A 21,189-nucleotide genomic window follows, 5' to 3' on the forward strand; every position below is an offset into this window, starting at 1 on the left:
GTTCAGGTTTTGCGGCCGGAGTCCGCACCTTTGGGGGAGGGGGGTACTGTCACGTTCTGACCTTTATTTCCTTTGTTTTGTCTTTATTTAGTATGGTCAGGGCGTGAGTTGGGGTGGGCAGTCAGTTTGTTTTTCTATGTTGGTTTTTGTGTTCAGCCTAGTATGGTTCTCAATCAGAGGCAGGTGTCGTTAGTTGTCTCTGACTGAGAATCATACTTAGGTAGCCTGGGTTTCACTGTTGGTTTGTGGGTGTTTGTTTCCGTGTGAGTGTTTGTCGCCACACGGTTCTGTTTTGGTTTTGGTTTTCATCACATCGTTTATTGTTTTGTATTTTAGTGTTCAGTTCGTTTTTAATAAATCGTCATGAACACTTACCACGAGGCATCTTGGTCCGATCCTTACTCCTCTTCAGACGAAGAGGAAATCTGCCGTTACAGAAACACACAAACTTCACGATGTCACAACGAGTCTGGGGCAGTGGCTTCAGAACAATAACGACAACTGTATACAAAAAAATAACAAATTATACCACCACCCAAAAGGGCACTTGGCGAGTGGGAGGGCAAAGGGGCAGGTGCTCGGGCAAAGGTAGACCCCAATCTGTGCTCATACCTGCGAAGGGGGAGGGTCGCGTTTCATTGAGCTTTAGTGGTATATTGCATGGGGTTTAGCTGAGGATATTGTTTTCAACCGTCAAGTATTATAATTAGCTCATGTGCTTTTCTCCACAAGCAGGGGATGCTATATAATGTTGTTGGGTCTGTAACCCTGTTTGCCAGTGACAGTCTCTTCCCATTCAAAATATATGAAATAACTGAATACGATGATTACAAAAAACATAGAATGACAAAGCAGGTAAACGTCATCCTAAATATATACCATCAACTTAGTGAATACCATTTGTGTTTAATATGTGGGTTTCAGCATGAAATATTCTTGGTATTTTTTTATTACAAACAAATTTATTTAAACTATGTCAATATGCATTTGCTGTCAATATTTTTGCGTCAAACTGGTGGCAGTCCTGAAAAAAAGTTTCAGAGTGAAAATAATGCCATTGTTGACTAGATGCTTTTTTAATTTGATTAATTAGGCCATTTTCTCTTGAACCATATAGTCTATCTACTAGAAACTCATTGAAGATATGGGCACAGATATAATAAATGAATACTATATAGGAATACATCATATAAATTACCAAACTTATGATAGATTGCCAAAGATTTTCTGTTATTTACAAAAAAATACTGAAGATTCCAGTAACTTTGGTAAATTACCGGTAGCTTTGCAACCCTAACCTAGACCCATACATGCAACGGTATCTTTTGTGCTTTTGACAATGATTTTATATGAGGCCTAATTCACATGATATGCCTAAATACTTATAACCACTAGCCTAATAAATAATCACAATTTTATTTTGATTATTTGTTTAACCTACATCATGTTATTTCAAGTTATCCCTTTGGAGTGCAATATCACATTGTTAAAAAAGATCCCTAAATTGGGCATGCAATTGACAGCATCTAAGACCTAGGGGACTGTTCCCATTTTTTTTGCCCATGACCACAACCATGTGAAGAAAAATACGTAATTAACAGCCAATGTTAACTTTTTTATTTGGAGCTATGGCAGTCAAATGAAAAACATTCTAACAGTACTGATGCGAGTTACAAAGTAATGACGTGAGTTACAAATATATATTTAAAAAAATTCTTCAGGATTTTGGAAATTCCTCCTGCGGTGAACTCTAGCTTGGGAACTGCTGGCCTTGGGTGTCTTGGGGTAAAACGCCTCCTGCCTGTAATTCTCACAGAAACCACATTCTGTCACACTTTACCTGGCTGCCACTACTCTTTCTCAACTAAAAATGTAATCTGTCTCATCTCAACATTTTTAAGTCAACAAAACAATTTTGAGTTAATGTATCTAATATTTTGTAATTTAGAAAAAGTTATATATAAAATCTAATGAAGTTAGATCTATAAGCTTTTTTATTTGTAACCCCCTGTAAAGACTGGATTTAATTTATTATGTGTGGCAATACTCATGTCCGCTTTCTGGAAATGACCGCGTCCACGTACGGAGTGGCACCAAGTACACTGCTCAAAAAAATAAAGGGAACACTTAAACAACACAATGTAACTCCAAGTCAATCACACTTCTGTGAAATCAAACTGTCCACTAAGGAAGCAACACTGATTGACAATAAATTTCACATGCTGTTGTGCAAATGGAATAGACAACAGGTGGAAATTATAGGCAATTAGCAAGACACCCCCGATAAAGGAGTGGTTCTGCAGGTGGTGACCACAGACCACTTCTCAGTTCCTATGCTTACTGGCTAATGTTTTGGTCACTTTTGAATGCTGGCGGTGCTTTCACTCTAGTGGTAGCATGATACGGAGTCTACAACCCATACAAGTGGCTCAGGTAGTGCAGCTCATCCAGGATGACACATCAATGCGAGCTGTGGCAAGAAGGTTTGCTGTGTCTGTCAGCGTAGTGTCCAGAACATTGAGGCGCTACCAGGAGACAGGCCAAGTACATCAGGAGACGTGGAGGAGGTCGTAGGAGGGCAACAACCCAGCAGCAGGACCGCTACCTCCTCCTTTGTGCAAGGAGGAGCAGGAGGAGCACTGCCAGAGCCCTGCAAAATGACCTTCAGCAGGCCACAAATGCGCATGTATCTGCTCAAACGGTCAGAAACAGACTCCATGAGGGTGATATGAGGGCCCAACGTCCACAGGTGGGGGTTGTGCTTACAGCCCAACACCGTGCAGGACGTTTGGCATTTGCCAGAGAACACCAAGATTGGCAAATTCGCCACTGGTGCCCTATGCTCTTCACAGATGAAAGCAGGTTCACACTGAGCACGTGACAGACATGACAGAGTCTGGAGACGCCGTGGAGAACGTTCTGTTGCCTGCAACATCCTCCAGCATGACCGGTTTGGCAGTGGGTCAGTCATGGTGTGGGGTTGCATTTCTTTGGGGGGCCGCACAGCCCTCCATGTGCTCGCCAGAGGTAGCCTGACTGCCATTAGGTACCGAGATGAGATCCTCAGACCCCTTGTGAGACCATATCCTGGTGCGGATGGCCCTGGGTTCCTCCTAATGCAAGACAATGCTAGACCTCATGTGGCTGGAGTGTGTCAGCAGTTCCTGCAAGAGGAAGGCATTGATGCTATGGACTGGCCTGCCCGTTCCCCAGACCTGAATCCAATTGAGCACATCTCGGACATCATGTCTCGCTCCATCCACCAAAAGACTGTCCAGGAGTTGGCGGATGCTTTAGTCCAGGTCTGGGAGGAGATCCCTCAGGAGACCATCCGCCACCTCATCAGGAGCATGCCCAGGCGTTGTAGGGAGGTCATATACAAGGCTACTCTGCCGTTGTAGGGGCGGCAGGGTAGCTAGCCTAGCGGTTACAGCGTTGGACTAGTAACTGGAAGGTTGCAAGTTCAAACCCCCGAGCTGACAAGGTACAAATCTGTCATTCTGCCCCTGAACAGGCAGTTAACCCACTGTTCCTAGGTCATCATTGAAAATAAGAATTTGTTCTTAACTGACTTGCCTAGTTACATAAAGGTTAAAAAAAAAGCCACACACACGACTGAGCCTCATTTTGACTTGTTTTAAGGACATTACATCAAAGTTGGATCAGCCTGTAGTGTGGTTTTCCACTTTAATGTGTGACTCCAAATCCAGACCTCCATGGGTTGATAAATTTGATTTCCATTTATAATTTTTGTGTGATTTTGTTGTCAGCACATTCAACTATGTAAAGAAAAAAGTATTTAATAAGAATATTTCATTCATTCAGATCTAGGATGTGTTATTTTAGTGTTCACTTTATTATTTTGAGCAGTGTATATTGGCCGGGTACGCACAGATTGGACTGAGGTGATCTTGAAGAACAACGACAGCGTTCGCTATTGAGAGTGAGACACCAAAGTGTATTGTTCGATTAGCTTTTCATTGAATAGTCAGGGACAGTATGAGTTTAGCCAGGTCCTTTTCACTCGCTACTCTCTTTTAATTTTGTGGTTCACCGAGTCGTCATCATCCTCGAGGGACAGACAAACAAACTGCTGGCTAGCCAAGCTAGTCGGTACAGCTAGATAAGCTACCTAGCCTACCAGGAGCATCCTACCACTACATCATCACCTGCTGCCTACAGTTCTTCTTCAAGTTACCTCTTGGCACCGATGGAGTTCTCCAGTTGTTTCTTCCACCTAATCCCATGGAATCCTTGGCCCTCTCGTAGACGGATGCTGGCTACCTACGCTCCCTCTGTCCGGTTCTCCTCTCTTCACTGGATAGATGGCAACGTTAGTGTTTAACCCCGCCATGTCCAAGGACAAGTACCAAACTTTTTTATATTATTTTCGGGAGAGCCCTAAGGTTTTTATTGTTTGTAAAACTTTAGTATCGGCTGGCTTTTAGGTATAAACACTTTCTATACAAATGTATGTTGGCACCCCTTCAAATTAATGGCTTAAGCTATTTCAGCCACACCCGTTGCTGACAGGTGTATAAAATTGAGCACACAGCCATGCTATCAACATTGGCAGTAGAATGGCCCATACTGAAGAGCTCAGTAACTTTCAAAGTGGTATCGTCATAGGATACCACCTTTCCAACAAGTCAGTTCGTCAATGTTCTGCCCTGCTAGAGCTGCCCCGGTCAATTGTAAGTGTTGTTATTGTGAAGTGGAAACATGTAGGAGCAACAATAGCTCAGCGGCAAAGTGGTAGGCCACACAAGTTCACAGAACGGGAACGCCGAGTGCTGAAGTGTGTAAAAATCATCTGTTCTTGGTTGCAACACTCACTACTGAGTTCCCAACTGCCTCTGGAAGCGTTAGCACACTAACTGTTCATCTGGAGCTTCATGAAATGGGTTTCAAATTCCAAGAAGCCGCACATAAGCCTAAGATCACCATAAGCAATGCCAAGCGTTGGCTGGAGTAGTGTAAAGCTCTCTACCATTGGACTCAGGAGCAGTGGAAACACATTCTCTGGAGTGATTAATCACGCTTTACCATCTGGCAGTCTGACGGAAGAATCTGGGTTTGGCGGATACCAGGAGAATGCTTACGTGCCACAATGCATAGTGCCAACTGTAAGGTTTGGTGGAGGAGGAATAATGGTCTGGGGCTGTTTTTCATAGTTCGTAATAGGCCCCTTACTTCAAGTGAAGGGAAATCATAATGCTACTGCATACAATGACATTCTAGACGATTCTGTTCTTCCAACTTTGTGGCAACTGCCCTTTCCTGTTTCTGCATGACAATGCACCTGGGCACAAAGCAAGTCTATACAGCAATGGTTTGTCGAGATCGGTATGGTAGAACTTGACTAGCCTGCACAGAGCCTTGACCTCAACCCCATCAAACACCTTTGAGATTAACTGGAACGCAGACTGCAAGCAAGGCCTAATCGCCCAATATTAGTGCCCGATCTCACTAATGCTCTTCTGGCTGAATGGACACAAGTCCCCGGAGCAATGTTCCATCATCTAGTGGAAAGCCTTCCCAGAAGAGTGAAGGCTGTATTGGCAGCAAAGGGGGAACCAACTCCATATTATTGCCCCTGATTTTGGAATGAGATGTTCGACGAGCAGGTGCCCACATCATTTTGGTCTTGTAGTGTATAACGTTATTGTACCAGTTTCAAACTAGCTTCAGCTTTCCAGGGTTCTAGGTTGGGAAAGCACCCCCTGAAAGATCGGAATATTAAGAAAATGTATAACAATTTTTTATTTTAAATGTTCACTGGGAGTTTTTAATAGTCCTCTATTAGTGGACAGACTGCAGCACTGGCAAAACAAAATTCCTGTGGACAAAACATTACCCCCCCTCGCCCCGGCAACAAAGAAAGTTGCAGCACACCAACCCCGAAACTACTTCCCGCAGTTATGCACCTGTCTACAAGGTTTGATCCATATTTTATATATGGTTGTACAGTCGTGGCCAAAAGTTGAGAATGACACAAATATAAATGTTCACAAAGTCTGCTGCCTCAGTTTGTATGATGCAAATGAACTGAATCCCCCAAAAACATTTCCACTGCATTTCAGCCCTGCCACAAAAGGACATTGTGTCAGTGAATCTCTCGTTAAAACAGCTGTGAGTGTTGACGAGGACAAGGCTGGAGATCACTCTGTCATGCTGATTGAGTTTGAATAACAGACTGGAACCTTCAAAAGGAGGGTGGTGCTTGGAATCATTGTTCTTCCTCTGTCAACCATGGTTACCTGCAAGGAAACACGTGCCGTCATCATTGCTTTGCACAAAAAGGGCTTCACAGGCAAGGATATTGCTGCCAGTAAGATTGCACCTAAATCAACCATTTATCGGATCATCAAGAACTTCAAGGAGAGCACATCAATTATTGTGAAGAAGGCTTCAGGGCGCCCAAGAAAGTCCAACAAGCGCCAGGACCGTCTCCTAAAATTGATTCTGCGGGATCGGGGCACCACCATTACAGAGCTTGCTCAGGAATGGCAGCAGGCAGGTGTTAGTGCATCTGCACGCACAGTGAGGCGAAGACTTTTGGAGGATGGCCTGGTGTCAAGAAGGGCAGCAAAGAAGCCACTTCTCTCCAGGAAAAACATCAGGGACAGACTGATATTCTGCAAAAGGTACAGGGATTGGACTGCTGAGGACTGGGGTCAAGTCATTTTCTCTGATGAATCCCCTTTCCAATTGTTTGGGGCATCCGGAAAAAAGCTTGTCCGGAGAAGACAAGGTGAGCGCTACCATCAGTCGTGTGTCATGCCAACAGTAAAGCATCCTGAGACCATTCATGTGTGGGGTTGCTTCTCAGCCAAGGGAGTGGGCTCACTCACAATTTTGCCTGAAAACACAGCCATGAATAAAGAATGGTACCAACACATCCTCCGAGAGCAACTTCTCCCAACCATCCAGGAACAGTTTGGTGACGAACAATGCCTTTTCCTGCATGATGGAGCACCTTGCCATAAGGCAAAAGTGATAACTTAGTGGCTCGGGGAAAAAAACATCGATATTTTGGGTCCATGGCCAGGAAACTCCCCAGACCTTAACCCCATTGAGAACTTGTGGTCAATCCTCAAGAGGCGGGTGGACAAACAAAACCCCACAAATTCTGACAAACTCCAAGCATTGATTATGCAAGAATGGGCTTCCATCAGTCAGGATGTGGCCCAGAAGTTAATTGACAGCATTCCAGGGCGGATTGCAGAGGTCTTGAAAAAGAAGGGTCAACACTTCAAATATTGACTCTTTGCATCAACTTCATGTAATTGTCAATAAAAGCGTTTGACACTTATGAAATGCTTGTAATTTTATTTCACTATTCCATTGTAAAATCTGACCAAATCTAAAGACACTGAAGCAGCAAACTTTGTGGAAATTAATGTGTCATTCTCAAAACGTTTAGCCACGACCGTACAATTGAATAAGACAAATAAATAATCAACGGTATTGCAAATCATTTGCTCATTTTTAAGTTGTAATATTTTTCCTGTTAACAATTAATCTCAGTGTTTAATTAGGTCCAGGATTATTATGTTGTCCTCTTGTGTCCTTTGTGATAATTGCTATGTCCTTAAATGTACCTTTTCATTTTAATCTATTTTTCACCATTATCTTTTGTTTTAATGAATTCCACTAACGTGGAGGAAAAAGGTAATTGTATTCCATTGTGTGGGTGTATCATAGTATTGTAATGACCCTGGGAGGTCATTACAGTATGTATTATAGGTTCTTAATAAGCTAGTAATAACCTATGAAGTGTTTGTGGTTATTAGGTGGAGGCACCGCATTGTTCTATACACGGTACACATATATTCTTATGGTATATTTGACCCCTGTATCATCCATGGGCATACTGCCTCATGGTAATACACATACAGTGTGCTGTAGGCCTACATGCTACCATATACACCCCCGTTGTTGACTATTGCCTCACCTATATACAGTATAGGCCCCACCTGATATAAGACCCGGGTTCTCTCTCTATCAGTACTAGCCTAGTTAGTCATAAAAAAGTTGCCTGAATAAAGAGGGTCACATATACAAAACATTAAGAACACCTGCACTTTCCATGACAGACTGACCGGGGGAATCCAGTTGGAAGCTGGCCAGATTGGGAATTTAGCCAGGACACTGGGTTTAACACCCCAACTCTGTGTCAGGACAACCATTTAATGTCCCATTCAAAAGACTGCACCCTGCACAGGGCAATGTCCCCAATCACTGCCCTGGGGTATTGGGATGTTTTTTTGGGGACCAGAGAAAATGTTTTTTTTATATATACTGAAAGAAAGATATAAATGCAAAATGCAACAATTTCAAAGATTTTGCTGAATTACAGTTCATAAGGAAATCAGTCATTTTAAATAAATAAATTAGGCCCGAATCTAGGGATTTCACATAACTGGGCAGGGGCACAGCCATGGGTGGGACTGGGAGGGAATGGGCCCACCCACTTGGGAGTCAGGTCCCCCCACTGTAGAGCCAGGCCCAGCCAATCAGAATTTTTGTCCCCCCACAAAATGATTATATTACAGACAGAAATACTCCTTGACAAAGGATAACATCCTCACTAACAGGGATGTAAACAAATTTGCGCACAATTTGAGAGAAATACGTTTTTTTGTGAGTATGAAACATTTTTGGGATCTTTTATTTCAGCTCATGAAACATGGGACCAAAATTTATATTTTTGTTCAGTGTATATACAGTACCAGTCGAAGTTTGGACACACCTACTCATTCAAGGGTTTTTCTTTATTTTCACTATTGAAGGCATTAAAAATATGAAATAACACATTTGGAATCATGTAGTAACCAAAAAAGTGTTAAATATTTGAGATTATTCAAAGTAGCCACCCTTTGCCTTGATGACAGCTTTGCACACTCTCTTAGCATTCTCTCAACCAGCTTCATGGGGTAGTCACCTGGAATGCATTTCAATTAACAGGTGTGCCTTGTTACAAGTTCATTTGTGGAATTTATTTCCTTCTAAATGTGTTTGAGCCAATCAGTTGTGTTGTGACAAGGTAGGGGTGGTATACAGAAGTTAGCCCTATTTGGTAAAAGACCAAGTCCATATTATGGCAAGAACAGCTCAAATAAGCAAAGAGAAACGACAGTCCATCATTACTTTGACACATGAAGGTCAGTCAATTCAGAAAATGTCTATAACTTTGGCAGTTTCTTCAAGTGCAGTCGCAAAAACCATCCAGCTCTATGATGAAACAGGCTCTCATGAGGACCCCCTTAGGAAAGGAAGACGCAGTTACCTCTGCTGCAGAGGACAAGTTCATTAGAGTTAACTGCACCTCAGATTGCAGCCCAAATAAATCCTTCACAGAGTTCAAGTAACAGACACATCTCAACATCAACTGTTCAGAGGAGACTCTGAATCAGGCCTTCATGGTTGAATTGCTGAAAAAAAACAACTGCTAAAGGAAACCAATGAGAAGAGATTTACTTGGGCCAAGAAACACGAGCAATGGACATTAGACCGGTCTAATGAGTCTAAATTTGAGATTTTTGGATCCATCTGCTGTGTCTTTGTGAGACGGAGAGTAGGTGAATGGATGATCTCTGCATGTGTGGTTCTCACCGTGAAGCATGGAGGTGTGATGGTGCTTTGCTGGTGACACTGTTAGTGATTTATTTGGAATTCAAGGGACACTTAACCAGTATGGTTACCACAGCATTCTGCAGCAATACGTCATCCCATCTGGTGGGACTATCATTTGTTTTTCAACAGGACAATGACCCAACACACCGCCAGGCTGTGTAAGGGCTATTTGACCAAGAAGTAGAGTGATGGATCAGATGACATGGCCTCCACAATCACTTTCACTTTTTCTTTGGTGCGCCTGGACCATTCACAGTTGAGCTCGCTCAGTTTCGCTCAACGCTGATTGACAAATTTTGTATACTTTTTGTCGTCAAGGGAGGCCAGATGCTCGCTGGCTTCCCTTGCCTTCAATGCTATGGGCGGCAACAATGTCATAGTGCTTTCTCCTGTGAGATGCATTCAGCCTCGTGACATGAAGGGACATTATGAAACACAGAAACAAATATGTATTATTGTTGCATTTTTTTCTTGGTCAATTTTGGGGGGGAAGCCTTGGCATCCATGAATACACGCCACTGATAACTGCATTTCTATAGCGTTCAAAATATTATTTTTTTTACAATGGTGGGAGATTGCCAAGATGGCGACACGGTGGCTTCAACACAGCACCCCCTATATGTATTCTAGTGTATATATAAATCATTGAACATACCCATAAGTGGTCGTGTCTAATGTTTTCAAACGTTTTATGTAACATTAACACAAGTGACTTGATACCTACTGTGACAAAAGTGATTTGGGGTTGCTGAACGGGTTGGTTGATATAACGGTAATATTAACAGAATTCCACTTTTAACAAGCTTTGTATGATTCAGTGCAATATCACATTATTTAAAACATCAGAATGTGTATATAAAAAGGGGGTTATGCATGCCAACATACAGTATGTCAGCCGAAAATGATATCAGACGCTTTACCATTGCAACATTTGATGTACAGTCACACTCACTGTAGTTGTTTGAAGCGCGCTATTAGTTTACAGCTGACGATGCCTCATCGTGATTGGTTATTCCCCACAATTTGCAAACAACGTCAATAAGCGTCATCACTGTATTTCCTTTGCGGTACATCAAACTGTCGTGATTACCAGCTGAGAAACTTTTATGAGTCGATTTTACTCCTGGCGAGGCAGTGTCTTACAGTTTTAATCAAACGTGTACAAATATTTTTTTCGGAACCGAGTCCACAAGCCACAGAACTCCGTGGCCTTTTGCAAAACAGTAAATGCTTATTTTTTTCTTTTTAATGTAGTTGCCTTCTCAAAACAAATTAATTAATCAAAACTATTATACACTCAAAATCGCAAATACATTCATCAAAAGAACATGACTGCCTGCAAAAAGAGTAATGCAACCATACTTCTCTCGGGTCCAAGCAAACAAAACAGAAAAAATCCAAGTAGATCACTGCATGTTCTTTGCTGTCACAAAATCATGGTGATCAAAATTGAAAGTGCAACTATCCAAAGGTTCAGAATTATGGGCAAAAGCACATTGTGTGCAATATTCATTCACTGGTATAATCACAATCCAAATCCATGTAATCAATATAGGGTTTTTTCTCATAGTTTTGTAGACTTTACATTGGCATACAGAAACACAATCCATAGTAGAAGGAAAGGTGAAAAAAATAAAGGAACACAATTGATATGATTGTATAGGCCACAACCCACACCAATGCAAAGCTCTAAAATTAAAGTTCACAATGTTGGAGATGACATAAGTAACCCAACTACATTTTCTCCCTCTGCACGTCTGCAATATTGTTTTGTTTTTTAAAGCAAACACATTTAATTAGAGTCGCCATTGCCTAGATATTTCCCTATATTGTACATGTTATGACACTGACGGAGTGATTGTAGAATTGTGCAGTAGTATTTACTGTTTGCCGAAGACCGTGAACACAATTGCACACATTTATCTTCTGATGAAAACAATGTGATAATATTCGGTTAACAAAACACTTAGCAGTGAATTTTGTATTCACTGATCCACATTTGTATCAGTTTAGCAAAGGGTGGTCTAAGATATGCAAGTCAGGTACAAAGCGAAGAAAATCATTATTAGAAGTTAACGTATTTAAACATTTAATCATTGCTGTTCTGCTATACGCGATTGTGAAACTAACATGCATGCACCATCCTAAAACCTACTCTGAGCTGGGAGTTTTTTGTTGTCTTACAACAGATTTTAACCACAGACTGTCTATAAATAGGACGCAACAGAATACAATTTAGGCGATAAAGTTGGAAATTGAGCTCACATCACGGACATTACTCACTTATAGTAGGCAAATAACGTGGCCTATGTGAATAAGATATTTTGTATTCCATTGAATAAAACTGAAAGTGTAAGATGTAAATGGGAAATGTAGCCAACAATTTAGTAAGCTACTATGTTCTGTAGGTTGACATGACAAAAGGTGTCTGATATTGAAACGTTATATTCTATATAAATTCAAACAGCATGGATAACATGACCACCTGCATTACATTAAACATGCTCAAGCATTGTAACATTTCCAGTCATGACAATTACAATTGCCTAGAATGAACGTAAGCTACGCAGCGACGAGAATCAACTGAGAGATGCGCACTAGTTGATCTACTGAACAGTTGATCAAAAATAGCTGATTTACATTAAATTATTTAAATGAAACAATCTGTGCACACACGCACAATGCTAAAACAAATATATTGTGAATAACAGAAAAGTATAACGGTCAACTATGAAAAAGTATTTGCGTCCACCTGTCATTTATTTGAACCATTAATTCTTACCTCGTCGCCTACGGCACGTTTCGCCGTAATGCTGACATTGCTTCGAAACAATCAGAACAAGTCCCCAGTAAAACGGTCCTCTTCTTCCCAAACAGGTGGACTCACAGACGCACTTTCCCGTTTACTCACAATCCCCTACTGATGCTGGAATCCATGCGGGTGATCACACACCGCGTACACTGCGCAACCGCGAAACAAACACGATCATTGGTCCTGCAACGAACCCGTCTCTTTATAGCAGAGAATATTACCGCGTTCACGTGCTAGTTGGAACTTGCATGTTTCCGAATTCCTTACTGGTTCTGATGGTAAGCGTACCGCGTTCAACCAGTTAGCAAGTCGAACATAACCGAGTTTAGCGCCGACTAGCACGTGAATGCGTCATATATAGAAGGCCTATGAAAAAAAAAAAAAAAAAAAGTTAGTACAAAAGCAGGCCTGTTTAAAGAAGCAAATTAAAGGGAAAGGGGATACCTGGTCAGTTGTACAAAAATGCATTCAACTGAAACGTGTCTTCCGCATTTAACCCAACCCCTCTGAATCAAAGTATTAAGTTTAACATTTAGTAGGCTAGGCTACTTATAACAAATTAAGTACTAGAGAACTTAACTTTAATTTCAGAAGAAAAGACTTGCATTTAAGTATATACCTTTGTTCAGCCCTATTTAAAGTTAGGTCTACATGTTTATATCCTACTGGAATAATAGTCTACACATTTCTAGTTGCATTTGAGCCTATTAGGGCTATATAATACAGCAGTATGAAGATTGGTCCTCACTGCTGTTGTAGGTCTATTTGTAAATAGCAGACTGAAAGATGTCAAATGATGTGTAATCCAAATGCTTGGTTCTCAACAAGAATATCAACGTTTTTCATTAAAGATGGATTCTTTATTTTATTTTCAAAAGTGCTTTGTAATGTAGAATATGATCTACATTTCCACTACCAATGACTGACAATATGGACATTGGACACATGGTCCATTGTGGATATCACTTCCAAATTGTCCATTGTGGTCCTTTAGAAGGTTTTCTATTGGCTGGATTTGCTTGGCTTGATAAGGACAGTACTTCCTGTGACCAGGGTGGGGAAGAACTCCACCATGAACTTGTTCTTCAGTCTATGGAGGAAATGGACATACCTCACCCCAGGCCCGTAGTCTGAGAACACATGGGACACCTACATAGACAGAAAATGACTTACTGCACAAATAAGTATATAAAATGATCAAACACAATCAGTCTTTCAAGCTAATATGTATAATACAAACTCATAACAAAAGATATCTATGCCCCACCTCTTTCCAGTTGTGGGAGTATTCACTAAGCTCCTCAGTAGGGCTCATGATGTATTCGGAGATGACCGTCTGTCCATCTGTTCCCAGCAACCTCACCCGCAGCTGGTAGATGGACTCGTGCAGTTGGCTCTCCTCATACCTACAGGGGTCAAAACAGTTCCTATGTTTTAAAAACCAAAATATGAATACAAGGAGGGTCAATCTAAACTAGTGTGTGTTGCATAATGTTGTGGTTCTGGATAGAGGTAGTGAAACTCTACACTGATTGCAAAATTATTGGAAACCGCTGGTATTGCAATTGCCTATTGCTATCTGAATTCAAGCGATTGAGTCCCAGGTTGTGATGTTGACATAGACACATCATAATGTAGCATGAGTCATGAATGCATGCTTAGGCTGTCAGGTTGAAACCCACCAGTCTTTGATGACGATGTCAGGTTGGAAACCATCCAACAGCTCGTCCCATACTCCCTCAGCCTTTAGGTCCACTCTTTGCTCCAAGGTAAACCAGCTGAGAACACAGAAACACAGCACCAGTCAGAGATAACTCTGTATCTAGCTACCACCGTCTCTGATAAAACTTGAAGCATTTGGTCTGGTTTACCGGCCACACCCAGACTACTTAAGACTACTCTTGGACAAAAAGTACTTTCAATGAAGAATCTCCAATGAGAATGTTTTAAATTCAGGGAAGGCTTATAGAGAAATGTCACAATTTTGAACATCTCCAGCACTGCCCCAACTTGTATGAAATTGCACATTTCTGTTTTGTAGTAAAAAACAGAGGAAGATAAGTGTTTCAAATTACATAATCAGTGTACATAGTGTTATTCTAACTAATTATGAGTAGGCATTGCCTACTAATTGCTTGATGATGTCATTGAAACACATATCTTCCTCTATATTTTTCACTACAAAACATACTAACACACCATTTCACATGTTGATGTTATGGTGGTGCTGGAGATGATGAATATGAAGTAGAACATTTTAGACATATTCCATTAATCTGAGTCCAGGAAATGTGCCTTTAGAGGGAGTGGTTATACGACTAGCTTGACTGATAGTGAGGCCTGTGACAAGGTAAAGAGGGGTAGCTCATTTGCACAAAGGTGACAGTTGGTTGTTGCTCATGTCACCTGTAGTTAGGCAGGTAACAGATGGTGACCCCTGGTGGTACACCGCTGGCATCATAACCAAGGTCCTCTCTGCTGGTGGTCCAGCCACTATAGTCACCTATAGATTGAAAGATATGAATCATGAAAGGAATTTCACTTAATGTTAAAAATCAATTATGGTCTTATAAATGGAAATAGTCAACATTTTCTTCTTGTATACTGTAACTATGTACCCTCTGGTTCAGAGCGAGGAGGTCCTTCTGGAGGAAACTCTGTCAGTTCACGCTCCGGAGGAGGGGAGTCCTGACTCACACCTGGGTGGGGAAAGAGGAAGACAGAGTCAATATAACAAAAGGACTTTAACCTACAGCAGTGGTATTCAAAGTCGGGGTCATGAGTCAACAACATTTACACAGATATTTCTAAAAATGTAACAAAAGATTAAGAGTACATATTATTGTATGGGCCAATATACAAACATTTGAGAAATACTTTTAAAAACTACATTTCCCTAGTAAATGTATTTATTGGTTTCTTTTCATTTTGTTAAGAGATGAAAATGCAATGAATTTAAGGTTATTTGTTGATGTAAAAATCGACAATTCACCGATTTGAAGTGTCATTAGATTTGGAGCGTTCGCGAGCAATTATTGCAGAATAAAAATGGGGTCCGGGCTGAATAAGTTTGAATACCACTGACCTACCCTCTAGTAGTCCAAACAGGTCTTAAATAAAGGCAAACCAACGATTGATGTTCAAACAATACACTATTTTCTCTACGTCGTAGTGTTCCTGCATTTGTACCATTTAGTTGTTCAAAACCCTTGCCCCTTAAAATAACCCTTGCCTCCTACATATCTAACATAGACTAAGGTACTATGCCAGATCAAGCTTTACTACTTACTATCCTTTTTATTCCAGTGAAACCTAACGACAGCTGCAGTAAACATACACCACTTTCAATACAATTCGACATATTGTGACATGGTGAGGTACCGTGAGGCGCAGGATTCCTCAACAAATTTCGACCGAACGGCTTCGCTTCGTAGACGAACTTCCAATCCACTCCATCGGGCATCGAAATGCCTTTGATATTCCACTCTGTTTCGCATCTTTTTTTCCATTCATTGGTCGCCATTGTGTGATGTGTTCGTGTCCAGCGTACAGTGAAACAGGAAGTGTAAAGTCGAAAGCTGCATTTGATAATAGTAGTTTATGCCCCACCCTTAACCTACCTGGAAACCCGAAGATTCGTCGCGCAGAAATAAGGAAAGTTTGCTCTCGCGACCTCTACAAGCCAGAGTGGCGCAGCGGCCTAAGGCACTGCATCTCAGCGCTGGAGGCGTCACTACAGACACCCTGGTTCGAATCCAAGCTGTATCACTACCGGCCGTGATTGGGAGTTCCATAGGGCGGCGCACAATTGGCCCGGGTTTGGCCGGTGTAGGCCGTCATTGTAAATAAAGAATGTGTTCTTAACTGACTTGCCTGGTTAAATAAAAAATGGGTCCTTTTGGCGATAGGAATGTGAGACATATCCACAGTAAAGTGCAATCAGGCTACAACTGTTTAAAGCCCTGATAGTGCGTTCAGATTTACGGTAAAGTACATTAAACATGTATTTTATTCAACATTATGTCTTTGAGAGTTCAGTTGAGGAAACTTTTCTAAATCAAACGCTAATTTCTGACCGACAGAATTCAATGCATTTCAACTTCGGGTTTCTAGGCAAGCTCCACCCCTGGAGAAGATTGTGACATTTGATAGATGCCCAAGTAATGCTGCATTCATAACCAATTGGGAAAGTGGTATTTACCACATAGTACTGGGAAAAATCCACAAGAACTCCCATCCAACTCGTAATTGGGCTATTAGTGGGAAACTAATCTATTATCCCTGTCTCAGACTCACCCACATGCTGAACTATGACCTCACCTACTAAATAAATTACCTAAGGAAATTACCTTGATAACAGCTTTTTCACTAATAACAAAATATTATTTATAAGAAGCAATCTATAAATATATATCGGTTAACACTAAAATTTGTTTACAAGCATGATAGCTGTAATCTACCTTTTGTTTATGGCTGATACAGCTTGTTGGCCATTAGCCAATTAGCATTTTTCAACTAGTTAAAAGCATGTGAATGCATCCGACTGATGACTTCACAACACCTACCCACTTGGTTATGAACGCAGCAGAACTACTTCTGAGTAATATATAAAGGATATTCATTCTTCCATTCATTTAGTTTACATTAATTTGGTCAACTTGAAGCATCAACCCATTTCATTATTAGAAAACACTAATAACATTGAGGAAAATAGAGATTGAATAGGGCATATCTGTCCAATAACTAAGGAGTACCACCACCTTCCGGAGACACCTGAAACCCCACCTCTTTAAGGAATACCTAGGATAGGATAAAGTAATCCTTCTCCCCCCCCCCCCTTAAAAGACCTAGATGCACTATTGTAAAGTGGCTGTTCCACTGGATGTCATAAGGTGAAAGCACCAATTTGTAAGTCGCTCTGGATAAGAGCGTCTGCTAAATGACTTAAATGTAATGTAAATGAGTAGCCTAGGCTATTATTCACAATTTTATTTATTTTATTTAACCTTTATTTTACTAGGCAAGTTAGTTAAGAACAAATTCTTATTTACAATGACGGCCTACCAAAAGGCAAAAGACCTCCTGTGGGGACAGGGGCTGGGATTAAAAAATAAAAAATGTGTGACTACACTTTCATTAGAGCTAATTTAGACTTTATTATAGGCTACATATTGTTTTACAGACTATGCCAGGGGTTATTTAGGCCTATCTGATGTTTGGTGGCTTCTCTATGGGCATCACAATAAAGGTTTTCATTTTTAATTATGACCTCAAATAGGATTCTAAACCAACGTTCTAACGAAGCACAATCAATAGGATAAAAGCACAAAATAGCAGGCAAATAAGGAGGTCTAGGAATTAAGCTATGTAGGGTCTGAACCTTCAGGAACATAGCATACGCCGACCGCCTTTCAATTATGAGTTTCCAGACAGATAAAATGCCACAACATGTGTGGAGGGAAGCTGTGCTGAAAATTGAAAAGGACCATTGCCACCGGTTGAAGGTAAATTTCACCTGTAGCACATGAAATGAACATGTTTAATTATCTGGTTGCCTACGAAAATGTTTGATGGGAAACACAAGTCCTCTGTTCAAACACAAGCCATGGAAATTAATAAGAAGGGGTTGGCCCACTATTGCTAAAAATGTGTCAAAAACAAAAATGGCCTGCCCTCATACAGACATTATTCCCTTTAGTCTCCTGGACAGCTGTCTCCTGAGACACCAGTTGTAACAGTACTTCCAATGGCTGGTCGAACCAAGAGCCCTGGTATAGGCAGCCACAGAACAGGGAACACTACCATAGAAGAATACCGTAGAGCACTACAGCCAGACAACTTCAGCAAAGACAACATTCTCAGCTCAGAGAGAAGGAAAAACGCCAAAACAGTCCGAATAGACAACTGCCAAAGTGACAGGACAGACATCAGGACTGGCATCTCTGTGAGAGACAATATTAGCACAGACAAGTTGGGCCACCTAAGCTACAGGGCAGATGCCCTAAGAGAAGATACTCACTTTAGAAATGATTGTAAGCAGCTCAGAATGGACCAACTTCGGAAAGTCCACCCCAAAGCAGACAGCATTGGGATAGATCTGGGTAGAGACCTCCATAGGACAGACATTGGGTCAAATGACCTGGAGACCAACATCATTGGGACATCACCATCCCAGTCCAATGTTTTGCACCCGTGGCAGGTTTGGGACAGAGTTGCCAGATATCAGTCGAGGTCCTTGTTCTGTGAGGTTGGCACACAGACATACCTGACTGCCCTAGCCCAGAGTCCTCACTCCATCCCAGGCCCTGACACTGAACCTATCATGGGTAAGTTATCATCGGTCATCAGGAAGCATCAGAACACAAGTGCAACAGAAAAGAGAGAGAGAGAGAGAAAACATGTTAGTTTCAGATCAGTTGTTGTATCTCAAAAAGGTACATTATTTAATTTTACAATATTTTTTTTCTTCATGGTTTGATTACTTTCCATTGTCTATTATAACCTTGTCCTGTAGCGTTTAGGGCCCAGAGGGAAAGTGTGATGGAAAGGAGCCAGCAGAGCAGCATTCGGCAGCAGCACCAACCCATGGCCACCTCACATCAGGTGGTCCTGCAGAAAGACATAGGGCCTTACTGCTCCTCCCGTGATGCTGCCACTCAGACCTATATCTGTGCCCTAACCCACACACCTGCACTGGAAACAGGGGAGGCAGGTGGGTGTCAAACATCAGGGGTACACTTTACATTTCAATGAGATTAAATAAAAGTTAGAAGGTTGATTTGTCCTCCATTGAGGGTGTGTAAGCTTTTTATTATCCTGTGTCTTCATTCAGAAGACGAAACAGTCTTACCTAGAGAATGGAGAGGGAGTGGAAGTCTGATTGGCTTGTCGATTGGTCATGGAGATTGTTTAACAATCTTAACTGTGTAGATTACTGTATGTTTGTCAGTTAACCAGCTAGCAGTATACCTGTTTATTGTCAGTGTGCCAGTCCTTATCACTTTTAAGCAGAGTTACTTGCTCGGAAAACAGTGGGTGCACTGTTAATTAATAAGGATCATATTCCAACCAGCCTTGCATTTTTTGTTTGTTTGAGTGCTTGGAGTAGGAAATTATAATGTCTATGAACCGTGTAATCTGTTTATAATGCGGCATAGACTGCCAGTATTCTATTAGCATAGGCAAGGGTCCGCATGTCTCCCAGCCATAACATTTCGGAAGAGTTCATGCATATATTATGATAGAATTTTAAGTTTTTGTCAGTTTGGACTTCGGTAGTTTTTTTTCGGGTGTTCGTGCACACTACATTTTTGCTCAAGGCCAGGCTAAATTCAGCAGCTGAAGTGTACGTGATTGGTCAACAGCTGTAGGGATTCTTCAATTAAGTATTAGTTGGCATTCATTAAAACATTTCATTGCGAAATACTGCACCAAACATCTTAGTTAGATGTAAAATTGTTCGGCTAGCTGAATCGAACGAGTGTGAGTGTATACTGCCGGCGGCGTCTCAAAATGGACAAACAGTACTATTTCCGATTTTGTTGTCGTTTTTCAAACAAAGGTCTTTTAAAGTATGAGAGCACAGCCGAACTGAAGCATGTTGATGCCTTTAGGGCGGCCGCATACTTTCTAACCTAAACAGTTTGTGCATATATTATCGCATTTCTATTTATGTGATATGACAATTTAGTCATGTCCATTTAGTAGTGTAATTACTCAATTCTGTGTTAATATTTGTGATAGGTGATAACCAAACTATTCTAGATTTCCATATATTGTGAGAAATGGATAAAAGTGTTCTTCCTCTTCTATTCATGTTTGAACCAGTGAAGAGGGCCAGTGTGATAAAAGCAGTAGGACAGCCCATTCTACTCCACAGACTGTGTCCTGTAGAGGAATCCTCTGAGCATTGCAGGGGCCAGCTGAGGGTGATTGGGGATGAGGTGAACAGCATGTTCTCCAAGGGAAAGGTGTGTAAGTTCAATGGGGTAGGAGGGGAGAAAGAGAACAATAGGTTAATAGAGAGATAACAATCAAGAAGAAAGAGAATGTGTCATACTAGACCAGGATACTGTTATTAAAGGACTTTGAGACAACTGCTGATGTAAAAAGGCCTTTATACATTTGATTGCTTGATGTACTCCCCTCATAGAGATTCCTAATACAATCTGTCATTCATTCACACCTGATGTTCTGTGTGTGTGTGTGTATTAGGTGGGGTCCACACATTGGCAGACCTGGAGGGGAGGAATCATCACGTGCCTGTTCACTGTCCTCAGTGGCATTGGATCTCTCTACCTGCTCCAGTACAGAAACCTCAGGACGTCCTAGAGACTCACTGACCCACGGCGTCACACCGCACTTGACCTTTGACCTTTCTTAATACATTTCTATCCATTCCTACAGAATGTCAAAAGGCATTTATGATATTGTTTATTTGATTGTTTATTGATTTAGTTGACATTGCACAATATGTCATATAGAGTAGAATATTTGCATTTTCTGTTCCTTTACTTGACAATGTAGGCTGACTATTTTGAGGGGCTAGTTGACAGTGCTTACTGTGGAAATGGCTCCACCTAGTGGTGTTGGACGGTGTCTGAAGCTACTTATTTAATAGCGCCAAAATCATAGTGCTGTAGAGAAATGTGTGCTGTATCGCCACTCAGGATTTTGGTAGCTTTAGACACCATCAACATCCACGGGATTACACAATTGTTTAACTCTTTAATGATTTA

General features: G+C 41.2%; 2 protein-coding genes across 7 annotated transcripts in view; both read right to left on the reverse strand.

Moving 5' to 3' along the window:
- The window catches only part of slc8a2a (solute carrier family 8 member 2a), a 63,713-nt gene extending 50,511 nt beyond the window's left edge, over nucleotides 1–13,202 (reverse strand). For all 6 annotated transcript variants that reach the window (XM_029671393.2, XM_029671392.2, XM_029671396.2 and 3 more), the window contains exon 1: nucleotides 12,422–13,202. The gene's annotated coding sequence lies outside the window, so the exon portion shown is untranslated. The remainder of the gene's footprint in view (nucleotides 1–12,421) is intronic.
- An 87-nt stretch (nucleotides 13,203–13,289) lies between these two features.
- Nucleotides 13,290–16,026, reverse strand: nccrp1 (P1, F-box associated domain containing). The gene is made up of 6 exons (XM_029671397.2): nucleotides 15,833–16,026; nucleotides 15,070–15,150; nucleotides 14,858–14,954; nucleotides 14,134–14,229; nucleotides 13,719–13,857; nucleotides 13,290–13,600 (listed from the first exon to the last, which is right to left on the reverse strand). Exons 1-6 carry the CDS (start codon nucleotides 15,972–15,974, stop codon nucleotides 13,454–13,456), a joined length of 702 nt encoding a protein of 233 aa, XP_029527257.1. The 5' UTR covers nucleotides 15,975–16,026; the 3' UTR covers nucleotides 13,290–13,453.
- Nucleotides 16,027–21,189: the final 5,163 nt, after the last annotated feature.

The sequence above is a fragment of the Oncorhynchus nerka genome, linkage group LG10 (genome assembly GCF_034236695.1).
Source record: "Oncorhynchus nerka isolate Pitt River linkage group LG10, Oner_Uvic_2.0, whole genome shotgun sequence".
Taxonomy (NCBI): Eukaryota; Metazoa; Chordata; class Actinopteri; order Salmoniformes; family Salmonidae; genus Oncorhynchus; species Oncorhynchus nerka.